The following is a 12135-nucleotide window of genomic DNA, read 5'->3' on the forward strand; positions in this document are numbered from 1 at the left end:
GCTTTTGTTTTGCTGAAGAATCTGCAGTACATTTTATGTAGAATGTTCAGTGATTTTTTATGTTATCATATTGCACTTCATTTATTTCTTGCATGAATTACCTCTCCAGTCACAATTCCCCCCCCCCCCACCCCCCCTCCTTCCTTCCCTCCCTCCCTCTCTCCATCCCCCTTATCATTTGTGTTATTAAAATTGTTTCTCAAGTTGGCTTGTATAATGTCCTCCCATATTTTCTTTTTGCATCCACCAGCCTTTGTTACTATGCATAGTAGTAGTAGTAGTAGTAGTAGTAGTAGTAGTAGTAGCAGCAGCAGCAGCAGAAGAAGAAAACTTCCCAGGTGTACAGTAGAAGGTATATTTGATACTACATATACTCTTTAACTTTCATGGATTTATCTATGTGTATTATTAGGTGGTACGTATGCTGCAGTTCAGTGTCATATTACTGTTGGCTCTATTGTCCCTTGTGTCTGTAGTCAAATCCCCGACAATATTTAAACTAACAATATGTGAGTTTAAACTGCTAGAGGACATTTTTATTTTACATAGTTACAAATCTAATGCACAGCAACTTTTGCGTGCATATATTGTTTCCCCTTCTGTAGTATCAAAACTCGTTGCTTTGGCACATTTTGTGATATATAGCATTTTTTCGGTTGATATTTAGCTAGAAGAAATGGTAGCACCACCTTCTTTGTGTATTATTGTACAGTAGGTACTTACTTACAATGATGTGATTTTCAGTTACAAACTTCCTTATCGTTTTCTTTTACTCCATATCTGCTACTAAACCTTTTGGCTACTACTCCTGTAGTATTACCTCTAGTTCATCTTTTTTACTACTTATGTACTGAATGTACTGTTAAAGTATTATGATTGTAGTCTTTAACTTGAATGCTCTCCCATTACTCTGTTACACTGTAATGAATATCATTTGCCTGCAGCACTAAAGCCGATCATTTCTGTTTTATGTATACTTGAATTACCAGAAAGATCTTTGGACCAGTAACTAGGAGTATACTGAGATTCTTCAGTGTCTCCTGCCATAATTTGTGACCAAAGAGTTCATGGATGAGTGACCGGATGTCATTATCCAGTGGGCATAATATTTCAGCAAGTGACCATGTTACCATCATCAGGTGCACAGAAGCTGATTGCCAAGGCACTGGTGCAGGGACTACATCTCCTTCACCCCCTCCTTCTGATCTGGTATTCTCTACTCAGTCAGTGCTCAGACATGGGCGTATGTCCAGCATCTCATGTCCTCCTCCTTCCACTGCCGACTCACTCTGTCCGGGATTTATGTGCAAGGATGGGTGCTGTCAGCATCTCTGCTGTTGCTCTGCCTGCCAGTGAAGTATACTTGCGTACTTTTTTCATATGTATGGTGCTCCAGGGTCTTTGTATACTGACAGGGTGCCTTAAAAATTCTCACTTAAAGCTCCAGGTCTCTTTGGTCTCAGGTTGTCACCACTAGCAGTACCTGTATTCTCTCTTGTAGGTGCTGTAGATGTCAATCCATACTTACTTTCATTATCAGCAATCAGGCTATTTGCTCTTCTGTTTAAGTTGTGAGACACATAAAAGGACAGAGGGTTGGGGCTGCAGTCCACTGTTTCACATTTTGAGGCCTTGTGAGTAGTTTGACTTATGGGCCTGGAAACTGCACACACGGAAATGGAGTGTTCTTTATTGATCATATGCACATATTTGGGTTGTGTGAGATTCTCTATTTCCATTTAATTGCTTGCAGTGATTTGTGTAGTGTTGCCTGGCTGTGTTATTTGTAGGAAGGCTGGGCAGATTTGTTATAGAATCTATGTGCTTTCTTAATTTCCTCATTTAAACAGAAAACCTTGCAAAGTCCTGTCTTGGGGACAGTTAATTGATGCTTAACTAGAACATAGAGTATTTCACATAAACAGTGAGCATCTTTATCGAGTGCATTTAGTAGTTATCATTTGATGCAGCTATTACAAGAATACGCTGGATACCAGGATCAATGCTAGTTCACCTTGAGGTGTCTCTGTTTCACAAAACTTACTGCCTCAACATACTGTCTCGTAACACATAGTTTCAGCAGTACTTCTGTTGCTATTTGCCAATATAACTGTGTTGTGATTATGTTTTCTTGTTTTCCTGGAAGTTGCTTCTGCAGTGTTGTTGAATTTTTCAAGATGTGAATACTGTCTTGTTGCTATTGATTTGACAAGATATTGGTTTACCATTGCTATCAATGTATACAAATACTTTGTTCTTCTTTAGTGAGCTTTCTTTTGCCTCTGTGTCTAGACTTGGTGCACTTTTTGTTTTGGAGTCTCAACACAGAGTTTTTGCAGTTATACATTTTCTTTGTAGGACTAAAATTTATTTTATGAACTAAAAACTTACGTTTTCTCTCTTAGCTCAAACAATATTCTTTGTAAGTTATCGACTTCTTCAACTAAACAACTATTATTCTTCATTGTAGTATAATGTTTATGTTTTGAATTCTGTACCTTGTCCAGTAACTAAGAAGTAAATTCATTTCTGTCAAATTTGAGGCTCAGTTGATTTTCACGGTACCCATGACACAGCCATGTTTTCTTTTACTAACATCTGTCCATCTATAGTGGTGTACCATTTTGCTTTTTAATCCTAATACATCTTTTGCAGCTTGCTCTCTGCAGTAGCTATAGTTCAGATTTATCATTTCTGTTGCATTTACTATACAATGTGTATGTCACACATCTGACCTCTTTATTATAATTTATCATTATTAGACTGATAACTGTATCAACTTTTTTATCATTAAAATGAGAAAATGCATTTTTTATCATACTGTTCATTGAAATTTGTGCTCATTTCTCACTTATAATAGTTTTTAGGTTTATTAACAGAATTACAATGCTAGGTGAATATGAACAAGAGAATTACGATGTCAACAATATTATATAAAGCTGACGTGTTGAGTTGCAGACAGGCACAATGATAATACTGTTATACATTTAGCTTTCAGCCAAAGCCTTTTGCAAAAAAGTACACACACACACACACACACACACACACACACACACACACACACACACAAAAGCAAGCACACTTCAAGCACACGTCAGTTACCACCGGCAGTTCTGACTGGAATGTGGCTGTCACATGAATAGCAATCTGGAGGGGGCAGGAAAGGGGTGGGGAAGGGAAAGTGTTAGAAAGTGAGGGGGGCAGAGCATGCAGGAACTAGATGGTGGCATGACAAGACTGTCAGGGGCAGCATCAGGAGGCTGTGGGGCACTGAGGTGGGGAAGACAGAGTGAAAAATGAGAGGAGTGAGGGAAGATCGGAGGGTGTGTTGGACAATAGGAAGAAAGGATAAGAAGGAGGGGTTGGAAACTGTTGGATGGAAAGTGTGGGGACAGTATGTTATTGTAGGTTGAGGCTGGGATGATTATGGGAGGGGAGAATTTGTTGTAAGGATAACTCCAATCTGTGCAGTTCAGAAAATGTTGTGGTGGAGGGAAAGATCCGGATGGCTCGGATAGTGAAGCAGCCATTGAAATCAAGACTGTTATGCTCAGCTGCATTATGTGCCACAGGGTGGTCTACTTTGCTCTTGACCACAGTTTGGCAGTGGTCGCACATCCTGGTGGATAGCTAGTTGGTACGCATACCAATATGAAAAGCTGATTGCAGCAGAGGTGGTAAATGACATAGCTGCTTTGACAGATGGCCTGGCCTCTGTTGGTGTAGGATAAGCCTGTGAGAGGACTGGAATAAGAGGTGTTGGGTGTATGGATTGGACAGGTCTTGCACCTGGATCTTCCACAGGGATGTTATCCTGTGGAGAGGGGCTGGGATTGGGAGTGGCAAAGCAATGGACTAGGATGCTGTTGAGATTAGGTGTCTTAGGAGGGATGGCAAGGATCTCTGGTAGGATGCCCCTCATTTCAGGGCATGAATATAGTTAATCTAACTCTGGTTAAGGATGTGGGTCAGTTGTTCCAGTCAGGAGTGACGAAGGGGCCTCTCCTTTGTGGCTGATTCTTGGGAGCAATGCAAGTGTTGGGGTTGTGAGGGGAAGTGTCACAGGAGACTTGTTTGTGGACAAGTCAGGGGTATAGTGCCTGTCTGTGAAGGACTTGGTGAGACTCTCAGCTTCAGGGCAAGAGAGTTTCTGTCATAGCAGATACACCATCCCCAGGTGGACAGGCTGCATGGGAGGGATTTTTTGGTGTTGCAGTTTCAACTATTGAAATGCCGGTACTTCTGGTGATTGATGGGTTTAATGTACACAGAAGTGTGGATGAGGCTATCAGTGAGGAGGTGGTCAACATCCAGGAAGGTGACATGCTTGTTTGAGGAAGATGAGGTGAAGCAGATGGAAGAGATGATGATGTGGTTGTGTGGAAGAATGAGGATAAGATGTCTTGACCCTGAGTTGAGACCATGAAGATATCATCAGTGAACCAAAACCAGACCACACGTTTTGGATTCTGGGAGACTGGAAGGTGTGCTCTAGATGGCCACTAAATAGATTGGTGCAGGAGGGTGCCATGCAGCTGCCCCTGGCAGTGCCTCAGAATTGTTTGTATAACTTCGCTTCAAAGGAGAACTAGTTGTGTGTTAGAATAAAGTTAGTAAGGTGTATAAGGAGTGAGGTAATAAGTTTGGAGTCTGAAGGACATTGGAAAGATAGTGCTTAAAAGTGACAAGACCGCTTTGTTGGCATATAGGTAAGTGGTGTCAATAGTGATGAATAGGGGCCCTGAAAGTAAAGAAGTGGAGATGGGGGAGAGTCGGTGAAGGAAGTGGTTGGTATCTTTGATGTGGGAGACTAGATTTCGTACAGTTGGTTAGGGGATGTTGGTCAGTGATGACCAAAATTCATTCAATAGCAGCACAATAACCAGCTACAGTTGGACATTCAGGACTGTTGGGTTTGTCATTTTGGGGGAATATGTAGAAGGGGTGTGTGTGTGTGGGGGGGGGGGGGGGGGGGTCATAGGAGTGAGAAGAGAAATGGTTTCAGGGGAGAGGTTCTGTGAAAGCCTAAGGCTTTAAGCAAGGATTGGAGGTTATGATGGACTTCTGGGACGGGATCACTCTAGCAGAGTGTATTGGTGAAGGAATTGGATAATTGCCAGGGGGACTTTTGCCAGATAGTCCCTGTGATTCCTAACAACAGTGGTGGAATCTTTGTCTGCAGATTGGATGATTAGGTCAGGATTTGTTCTGAGGCTGTGTATGACCAGCCTTTTGGTCTTCTGAAAAGTTGGAGTTCGTAGGAAGGGACCTGGGGAGGGATTGTGAGGCCAGGTTGGAAGTAAGTAATTCCTGTAAGGTGGGCAGGGGAGGGAGGAGGATCCCAGTTTGATGGTGATTTGAACTGGTAGAGGCAAGGTTCAATGTTGGAAGTAGCTTGGGTTTGGTTGGAGGGATGCTGTACCTGGCAGTCTTGTCATGCCACCTTTAGTCCCTACACACTCCACCAGACAGTGCTCTTCTCTTTCCCCCAACTGCACCTGCTATTCCTTACCCTTCGCCACCCCGCTTGAGATTGCTGCTTCAATTTAGTGTGACAGTTACATACAGGACCGAGCCGAGTTGCTGGAGATGGTGGTCATGTGTGCCTAAGGTGTGTGTGTGTGTGTGTGTGTGTGTGTGTGTGTGTGTGTGTGTGTGTGCGCGCGTCTCTTCTCTTTTCTTTTACGAAGAAGGCTTTGGGCAAAAGCTAAATGTGTTTCTGTCTTTTTGTTGTGCCATTCTGCAACTCATTCTGTCATCTTTAGGGTGAGACGGAATCCAGCCTTTTCGTAACACCTTTGATATTAGACTTTCCATTATTAGAGAATTAGAGCGGCTTTTTAACTTATTGAAATTATTGATAATTCCGCCTTTTTTTCATTTAAGGCGGGTCATTACATTAGGAAATGTAGGCATCATAATATTTTTGGTACAAAACTTTATATATCACAGTGTAATTGTTAAGTAGGTGATAATTTAAGATTCTGTGTGGTAATGTAATATGCTGTTTGTGACAAAGTGTTGAAATGTCTTTTAATGCTTTCAGAGACAATGACTGCAAATCATCCTCAGGGAATCCACATTCCATCAATTTTTGTTAGTGATGCAACTGGCACATCACTGAAAAACAGATATCTTTTTAAATATGGTTACTATATTGTCATTACTGATGACATTCCTTTCAACATAAGTGCCACTCTGCTGTTGCCTTTTGCCATTATTGTGGGGCTCTGCTTCTTGATTATGCTCATCATCATGGTAAGTGAAAACACACAAATTAGTAATTATAGTGAGAGTAAAAGATCATAATGGCCTGAAAAAGACGACCGCATAAACAAAGCATCAATGACTCCCCATCCTTTCTCTCCGCACGCTCTCACTCACATTCACTCTTATTCTCATGCTGCCCATCCTTCTGCCACACCCACTGCCCCCTACAGAGGTATAGGAAAAGAAATAAACAGAAGAGTAGAGTTGGACTGAAATGCTTTTTGTATACATTTTCAAAACCAAGCTCAAAATTGTCTTGAAAGGAAATTTTACTATTAGTGTGTATTAGCAGTTATGACTTACAGCAGTCAAACCTGGATTTTTATACGCAAGCCATTTCAAACTAAGGGTTACACAGTAAGTGACGAAGGGGCAAGGGTGAAAGGGGATACATTGTAGAAATTTGCTAGACGATGAAGAATAACAAAAGAATTGGGGAACATAATTGTGTGGAAGTGGGAGGGGACAAATAGTTGATTGGTGAACCACATAGGTTCGTTTTTGGATTCCAAGAGAAAGGAAAGTTAACAACCTAATGGAAGATGAATTGATAATGTAGTAAAATCTATAGGAACAGCACTGAAGTACGTACGTGAACATTATCCTATTGTGTTAATAGCTGCTGTCGGTAATGTTGGTCTGTAGTGTTTGGAATGTGGTATCTTGGATTACATCTGTCATTTCAATGTAAAATTACTTTGCTACTATCTGCTGTCCATGAATCATTCAGTTTTCCAGTCATGATGTGCTTTATACTTGATTTGTTCAAGAACAATGAGGCTATTAGGAATCTGAATAAAACTTTTTGAATTATGTTAGACATATGTCTTTGCAATTTTAATTATGCTTCAAATCTTATTACATTTGAAATAAACCATAATTTTCAGATTGTGTGCAATGAAAGACCTAAGAGTAGGCTCAGCTCAACTGCAATACTCCCCAATTTTGTCTTCAATATTTGTCGTTAATACATAATTATTGACTTTGTCATTGAACTTCACACAGTCCTGAGGATGCTGAAGCAGGAAAGGGGGTACTTGAGTGATGGAATTCCTCATCTATATTTATACCTTTAATGTTGTGCATTTCATCTGACACTTGAAACCTGCGAGACAGCTTAGTCCCTAAATTCAAGATATTCTTTTCTAATTATGTCAACAAGAAGTGACAGACCATTATCCTGGTATCTGGTCATGTGAGTGTGCAAGAGTGATGCACAGGTGAAGCAGGCTGTTGTGGAGCAGACTGTGACACAGTGAGACTTGGATGGAATTACTTTTTTGTTTAGCCTGTGTTAGTGGATTAACACATCTTTCAGGGCAATGAATGAATGCAGCAATTTGCATGAAAATGCTATGAGACAAGGCAGCCATTTGGATGCACGTTTGATAATTTTTCTCATGTCTTGACCACACTTATTTTTCCACCTACCTTATGCATTTGATTTTACATCGTTTTCAAAGGCTACAAAATACAACATAAAACTGGTACCAGAAGATATGAAAATATGATATAATTTCAACATTAACAAGAGAGATATTACAACTACAAGAATGTGGCTTCCTAGGTTACCAGTGTTACATCAGTTATACAAAATTGTTCATAGATACGTTGTATCACATCAATATTCTTGATTACAAGACAAGTACAAACTTCTGCCAAGGGAAAATTTTGGAAGCCAAGTGGACTAAATTGGTAGGTAGCACTGGGTACGTGTAGACATTGCAATTTGTTTCTGTTTACAACCACAATGTTCATAGTTACATCGTATAAAACAGTTTAATCAGAAAGCATGGAAACCATTTTACAATATCTTACAAAAAGGTATTACTTTACAAAACAATGTGTAACAGGTTTTTTGTAATTAATACAGTGTAAGAACAAACTGACTGGTGCTGGGGTCAACTGTCTGTTAACTAAAAAGTCTCTTCGTACAACTTACAGCACATAAATCTCTATCATCAGTAAAAATTCATAAATATCTGATAAACACTAAAATTATATGGATTACTAGAGGATTGTTAGGGAATTGGTTGAAGTTGGCACACTTAAGATAACTTACATAAGAATTGTGGTTGTATGACCATAAACTGTTTCCTGTGAATAACGAACATTGTAGATCGCCATGACGCAGGTAAAGAAGAGGGAGGGGGTAAAGGGGTACACAATATTAATCTTGACATATTAAAAATCCTGTAAAACTGTTTGTAATACTGTAACTACAAAAGATTGTAAAATAAGAACTGAAATAAAAAAATACGAGAGCGTAGTGACTCTGCCATGGTAGCTAAATTGTATCATATTTTCATATCTTCTGATAACAGTTTTATGTTGTATTTTATAGCTTTTGAAAATGACGTAAAGCCGAAACACGGATTGCTGGAAAAATAAAAGTATGGTCAGAACCTAAGAAAAGTTACCAAAAATCAATGAATGGTTAAGGTTCTGTAGCCTATGAAAACACATTTTACTTTCTTTCAACTGAGAATATGGAGTGAAGTTCATTTGACTTGCTTCCATACAGGAGTCACACTTTTGTGCTACGTTATATTTTATTGATCCTGTTTTCTACAAAAGCAGCTTAGCTGTGTAAGATATTGAACAAGTCAGTTTGCAAGTATAGAGGTGAAAGTGATTTTGATACACATTCATTTAAAATTATTAATAATACATTTCATAAATTGAGTATTAGTAGAGTACATTTCATGAATTTAACTATTCTTCACTGGAGTAAAAGCAGTGATGCTGTAAATAGGACTTTAAAGATTTTGGCATCTGTAATTGCTTTTATGTTTTTGGGAAGTTTGTTATAAAGTTTGACACCCATGTGGAAAGTACTGTTTTGCTACAGGGATGTGCTGATTTGGTTCATGAGTAAGTTTCTGTTTTGTCTGATAAAGTGGTTATGAATATCACAGTCTTTAGCAATCTACTGCCCATACCTATTACATTTATTTTAAATAATATAAGGGTTTTCACCTTCCCCATGAACCATGGACCTTGCCGTTGGTGGGGAGGCTTGTGTGCCTCAGAGATACAGATGGCTGTACCGTAGGTGCAACCACAACGGAGGGGTATCTGTTAAGAGGCCAAACAAACGTGTGGTTCCTGAAAAGGGGCAGCAGCCTTTTCAGTAGTTGCAGGGGCAACAGTCTGGATGATTGACTGACCTGGCCTTGCAACATGAACCAAAACGGCCTTGCTGTGCTGGTACTGCGAATGGCTGAAAGCAAGGGGAAATTACGGCCGTAATTTTTCCCGAGGGCATGCAGCTTTACTGTATGGATAAATGATGATGGCGTCCTCTTGGGTAAAATATTCCAGAGGTGAAATAGTCCCCCATTTGGATCTCTGGGCGGGGGCTACTCAAGTGGACGTCGTTATCAGGAAAAAGAAAACTGGCGTTCTACGGATCAGAGTGTGGAACGTCAGATCCCTTAACCGGGCAGGTAGATTAGAAAATTTAAAAGGGGAAATGGATAGGTTGAAGTTAGATATAGTGGGACTTACTGAAGTTCGGTGGCAGGAGGAACAAGACTTTTGGACAGGTGAATACAGGGTTATAAATACAAAATCAAATAAGGGTAATGCAGGGGTAGGTTTAATAATGAATAAAAAAAATAGGAGTGCAGGTAAGCTACTACAAACAACATAGTGAACGCATTATTGTGGCCAAGATAGATACGAAGCCCACGCCTACTACAGTAGCACAAGTCTATATGCCAACTAGCTCTGCAGATGATGAAGACATTGAAGAAATGTATGATGAGATAAAAGAAATTATTCAGGTAGTGAAGGGAGACGAAAATTTAAGTCATGGGTGACTGGAATTCGATAGTAGGAGAGGGAAAGAAGGAAACATAGTAGGTGAATATGGATTGGGGCTAAGAAATGAAAGAAGAAGCCGCCTGGTAGAATTTTGCACAGAGCATAACTTAATCATAGCTAACACTTGGTTCAAGAATCATGAAAGGAGGTTGTGTACATGGAAGAACCCTGGAGATACTAAAAGGTTTCAGATAGATTATATAATGGTAAGACAGAGATTTAGGAACCAGGTTTTAAATTGTGAGACATTTCCAGGGGCAGATGTGGACACTGACCACAATCTATTGGTTATGAATTGTAGATTAAAGCTGAAGAAACTGCAAAAAGGTGGGAATTTAAGGAGATGGGACCTGGCTAAATTGCTTACAGGAAAATTAAAGAGACCTTTGGAGAAAAGAGAGCCACTTTTATGAATATCAAGAGCTCAGATGGAAACCCAATTCTAAGCAAAGAAGGGAAAGGAGAAAGGTGGAAGGAGTTTATAGAGGGTCTATACAAGGGCGATGTACTTGAGGACAATATTATGGAAACTGAAGAGGATGTAGATGAAGATGAAATGGGAGATATGATACTGCGTGAAGAGTTTGACAGAGCACTGAAAGACCTGAGTCGAAACTAGGCCCCGGGAGTAGACAACATTCCGTTAGAACTACTGACGGCCTTGGGAGAGCCAGCCCTGACAAAACTCTACCATCTGGTGAGCAAGATGTATGAGACAGGTGAAGTACTCTCAGACTTCAAGAAGAATATAATAATTCAAATCCCAAAGAAAGCAGGTGAACAGGTGTGAAAATTACCGAACAATCAGTTTAATAAGTCACGACTGCAAAATACTTACACAAATTCTTACAGACAAATAAAAAAACTGGTAGAAGCTGACCTTGCGGAAGATCAGTTTGGATTCCGTAGAAATATTGGAACACGTGAGGCAATACTGACCTTACGACTTATCTTAGAAGAAAGATTAAGGAAAGGCAAACCTACATTTCTAGAATTTGTAGACTTAGTGAAAGCTTTTGACAATGTTACCTGGAACACTCTCTTTCAAATTCTAAAGGTGACAGGAGTAAAATACAGAGAGCGAAAGGCTATTTACAATTTGTACAGAAACCAGATGGCAGTTATAAGAGTCGAGGGACACGAAAGGGAACCAGTGGTTGGGAAGGGAGTGAGACAGGGTTATAGCCTCTCCCCAATGTTGTTCAATCTGTATATTGAGCAAGCAGTAAAGGAAACAAAAGAAAAATTTGCAGTAGGTATTAAAATCCATGGAGAAGAAATAAAAACTTTGAGGTTTGCCGATGACATTGTAATTCTGTCAGAGACAGCAAAGGCCTTTGAAGAGCAGTTGAACGGAATGGACAGTGCCTTGAAAGGAGGATATAAGATGAACATCAACAAAAGCAAAACAAGGATAATGGAATGTAGTCGAATTAAGTCAGGTGATGCTGAGGGAATTAGATTAGGGTATGAGACACTAAAAATAGTGAAGGCGTTTTGCTATTTGGGGAGCAAAATAACTGATGATGGTCGAAGTAGAGAGGATATAAAATGTAGGTTGGCAATGGCAAGGAAAGCGTTTCTGAAGAAGAGAAATTTGTTAACATCAAGTATAGATTTACGTGTCAGGAAGTCGTTTCTGAAAGTATTTGTGTGGAGTGTAGCCATGTATGGAAGTGAAACATGGACGATAAATAGTTTGGACAAGAAGAGAATAGAAGCTTTTGAAATGTAGTGCTACAGGAGAATGTTGAAGATTAGGTGGGTAGATCACGTAACTAATGAGGAGGTATTGAATAGGATTGGGAAGAAGAGAAGTCTGTGGCCCAACTTGACTAGAAGAAGGGATCGGTTGGTAGGACATGTGCTGAGGCATCAAGGGATCACAAATTTAGCATTGGAGGGCAGCGTGGAGGGTAAAAATCATAGAGGGAGACAAAGAGATGAATGCACTAAGCAGATTCAGAAGGATGTGGGTTGCAGTAAGTACTGGGAGATGAAGAAGCTTGCACAGGATAGGGTAGCATGGAGAGCTGC

General features: G+C 40.0%; 1 protein-coding gene across 10 annotated transcripts in view; it reads left to right on the forward strand.

Annotated features, from left to right (window-relative positions):
* LOC126334619 (E3 ubiquitin-protein ligase RNF13-like) overlaps window positions 1-12135 on the forward strand; it is a 140041-nt gene that overhangs the window by 81627 nt on the left and 46279 nt on the right. For all 10 annotated transcript variants that reach the window (XM_049997045.1, XM_049997044.1, XM_049997041.1 and 7 more), the window contains exon 4: window positions 6047-6258. In XM_049997045.1, the coding sequence (XP_049853002.1) occupies window positions 6047-6258 (212 nt within the window). The remainder of the gene's footprint in view (window positions 1-6046; window positions 6259-12135) is intronic.

This window comes from Schistocerca gregaria, chromosome 2, assembly GCF_023897955.1.
Source record: "Schistocerca gregaria isolate iqSchGreg1 chromosome 2, iqSchGreg1.2, whole genome shotgun sequence".
NCBI classification, from domain to species: domain Eukaryota; kingdom Metazoa; phylum Arthropoda; class Insecta; order Orthoptera; family Acrididae; genus Schistocerca; species Schistocerca gregaria.